This window comes from Lacerta agilis, chromosome 4 (assembly GCF_009819535.1).
Source record: "Lacerta agilis isolate rLacAgi1 chromosome 4, rLacAgi1.pri, whole genome shotgun sequence".
NCBI lineage: Eukaryota > Metazoa > Chordata > Lepidosauria > Squamata > Lacertidae > Lacerta > Lacerta agilis.
Genome location: NC_046315.1, coordinates 90,247,836 through 90,251,485, shown reverse-complemented (window position 1 = coordinate 90,251,485; position 3,650 = coordinate 90,247,836). Strand labels below are relative to the sequence as shown.

The following is a 3,650-nucleotide window of genomic DNA, read 5'->3' as shown; positions in this document are numbered from 1 at the left end:
ATACAGGGCTGCCTTCAGATGCCTTCTATAGGTTGTAGAGTTACTTATCTCCTTGGCTTGGCAGTTGCATAACTCCATAGCCTCCAACATTTCTCCAGTGAAAATAGGGACGTTCTAAGGGGAAACGGGACATTCCGGATCAAATCGGAAACCAGGACCGTCCCTGGAAAATAGGGACACTTGGAGGGTCTTCTCTTGAAGCCCACCAGCAGGGTGTGACGGCCGCAGCCCTTCCCCACTGCTGCTCCTTAGCGCCTTAGTCCTCAGAGTCACACCCCTCCTGAACCTAAAGGCTGCAAACAGTGAGAAAGGTATCGGAGCAGAATGCCAAAGAGGGCAGGTCTAGTAGCTGCCACATCCCTTAGCCCACATACAAACAGAGCACTTTCATGAGCTATCAACTTACACGAATCTGGATTGGTATATTATAATTGTAGCTGGCAGCGAAAGCAGCAGAGGCACCTGGCTTCTGCGTTGCCACCCAGTGATATTATTAGGCTGTATGGATTGCTCACCCTCCGAGGCTTGTCACATTCTGCTCAAAACAATGGAAGGGGAAAGGAAGCTTGTAATGAGTCCCCAGGTAACTGGTATTCCTCTGCTTTCTAACTTTAGATATTTATTGTGTGTAAATAGGATCTGTTTATAATATTGGAGAGGTGGGATAATTCTGCAACAGGGGGAGGACAACTCTCTTTTTAAAGGTTTCATTTACAGTGTGCTATTTATACTATAGGAAACGAGAAGATGGAAAGACCATTATAGTTTGCTTTTTCACACAAATCTTACTTTGGCTCAAAATAGCCCAGGCATGTTACCTTTTGATAAAGTAATTGTTAAATTATGGAAACTGGGAGAAACTGATGTAAAATGCTTTAAAAAAAAAAAAAAAAAGCACGACACAAAAAAAAATCAGCCAAATTGCCTTGATTCTACTTGGTTGGTGTCACATTGCAGATTTGACAACCAGATTTTAGGAACATAAAGGTCTATTATCCTTCTAATTGGCCCTTCAAACAATTCCCCTATGCCTCTGGGCAAGTGATAAATCCTTGGAAGCAGTTGGACTGTTGTGTTATGGAACATCTATAGCAGATTTGTGGCAATTTATCATCTCTACTCCCTAAATATGACCTAAAAAAGACATTGGGTGGGTGGCAGGAGCAAATTAACCACCAATGTTTCTATATTTGCTCTAAAGGTGAGCAGAATTTCAATATTCACTGTTGGATATTTCGAGCTGAGGAATGACATGAAAGTTGATTTCAGAATAAACTAATTTTGCAGCATGCTCTTAAGCATTTGCTCTGAAGTCCCATTTCATTTTAGAGGGACTTGTGTGTGTTCCCACCCAGGCCCCCATGACCCTTGGACAAAGTGCGATATAGATATTTAAATAAACAAACAAATAAAGAAGCTTGCTTGGTTGCTGAGGATTGTAGTCAAAAATACTTCAAAAGAGCTGATCAATGTGAGGCTCGATTTTGCTGTAATCTTTTATCATCACAAAGTACTTGTAGGATCCTGTTCCTGGCATAGCAGATGGGAAACTGAGACAGACAGAGAGAGGATGATTTCTTCATATCCTCCATCTGCCCAGATTTCCTAGGGACCAACCAGATTTTCTGTTGCCCATCCTTGGTAAATGACTGTCCCATGGTTTTGGGGTTTTGGGGGGGAGGGTGCCTTTTGAGGCAAATGTATGGTGTGCACGCAGCCATTAAAAACCTACTTTCAGTTATCGATGCTCCAGTTCAAATTATTGTAATGTTTTATATGCAGCTGTTTTCAGAAAACCCAGACATTTAGCAAAATTTTAAAAGCCTGCCCGGATGGTGATTTTGCCTCTGAAAAAGAGGACATGTCTGGGAAAGTCCGAACATTTGGCAACACTAACATTTACCTCAACTAAACATAGGATTGCTGTCTACCAGTCAAGCTGAGTTGGTATTTCTATGGTCCTACGGAGAGGATTTGAGCATAATTTATATTCGCTCTATCATCTAAACAACTTCTTTTTCTTTTCCCCCTCAAAGAATTGAATATGACAACCGTGGGCACCGAACCTGGAGGCATGGCTAATTTCTCCTCTTTGCAGAGTCCATGGACTGCCTTCGGAAACTGCACTGGTGAAGGCGCCACATTTCAGGACATCTATATCCCTCTAATTTATAGCGTTCTCTTTCTGGTGTGCTTTCCTGGGAACATTATTGTCATTTCCGTGTATGTCTTCAAAATGAGGCCCTGGAAAAGCAGCACTATCATTATGCTAAACTTGGCCATTACAGACCTGCTGTACGTGTCTTGCCTTCCATTCCTGATACAATACTACGCCAGTGGAGAAAACTGGATGTTTGGAGAATTCATGTGCAAGCTTGTCCGGTTCAACTTCTACTTCAACACGTACAGCAGCATCCTCTTCCTCACCTGCTACAGCCTCTTCCGTTTTATTGTCGTCGTCTATCCAATGAACTGCTTTTCCATCCAGAAACGGAGATGGGCTATTGCCGCCTGTGCTGTCGTTTGGGTTGTTTCCTTATTGCTGGCCAGCCCGATATTCCGCGTGATCACGACGCAACAAAGCGCCCACCGATGGATTTGCCAGGATCTTACTAACTCTGCAGATTTATTCACGGTGAGGTGGTATAACTGGCTCCTAACGACATTTGCTTTCTTCTTGCCTTTGGTAACTGTCACTCTTTGCTATGCTGTGATTATCTACACCTTGGCAAGAGGGCCTCACACTGGCACTGCTTACAAGCAAAAGGCTCGTCTGCTGGCCATGATCCTCCTGGTTGTCTTCTATGTCTGTTTCTTGCCATTTCACATCTTCAGAGGAGTTCGCATTGAGCTAACGATCCACCCTGCCAGCTGCCGCACAATGCAGAGAGTCCGGGATATTTTTACTGTGACTCAGTCCTTAGCATCACTAAATACCTTTGGCAACTTAATACTTTATGTTGCATTGGGTGATAACTTCCAGCAGGCTATTCTTTCTATCTGCAAACTGATCATGAAGACAAATAAGAAATAGATAAGGAGGGAAAGTGATGTGACTTGCCCAAAACATGAAAGAATAGGTGGCGTTTGCTGCTGCCCCAAACCTGTGTAATTTCAGCGGAGCCATAAGACTTCTTCATGTGCAAAAGCTTCCATATATTCCTGGAAATAAAATGTATGGATCCACTTTCCTTTGTTTCCCACAACGTATGGTGTGTATCAGTTGCTTTCGATTCATGGCATTCCTTTTGATCCTCTTCATATTGAAGGAGTTGTGTTAAACAGAGTTGTTTAGGAAACAATCCTATAGCAAGTTATGCCAACCTTGAATAGGCTAGGATCCAGTGGATTTGGCTATTGTTGTTGTTCAGTCGTTTAGTCGTGTCCGACTCTTCGTGACCCCATGGACCAGAGCATGCCAGGCACCCCTATCTTCCACTGCCTCCCGCAGTTTGGCCAAACTCATGCCAGTCGCTTCGAGAACACTGTCCAACCATCTCATCCTCTGTCATCCCCTTCTCCTTGTGCCCTCCATCTTTCCCAACATCAGGGTCTTTTCCAGGGAGTCTTCTCTTCTCATGAGGTGGCCAAAGTACTGGAGCCTCAGCTTCAGGATCTGCCCTTCCAGTGAGCACTCAGGGCTGATTTCT

At 43.8% G+C, this 3,650-nt stretch overlaps 1 protein-coding gene across 1 annotated transcript; it reads left to right on the top strand.

The window, feature by feature from the left end:
* The first annotated feature begins 515 nt into the window (after positions 1–515).
* Positions 516–3,057, top strand: LOC117045106 (2-oxoglutarate receptor 1-like). Its single transcript, XM_033145887.1, has 2 exons — positions 516–583; positions 2,037–3,057. The coding sequence occupies exon 2, from the start codon at positions 2,045–2,047 to the stop codon at positions 3,032–3,034; it is 990 nt and encodes a 329-aa protein (XP_033001778.1). The 5' UTR covers positions 516–583; positions 2,037–2,044; the 3' UTR covers positions 3,035–3,057.
* The last annotated feature ends 593 nt before the right edge of the window (positions 3,058–3,650 follow it).

Coding starts and splice junctions, on each gene's coding strand:
- LOC117045106 (XM_033145887.1), top strand. CDS start 2,045: ATGACAACCGTGGGCACCGAACCTGGAGGCATGGCTAATTTCTCCTCT.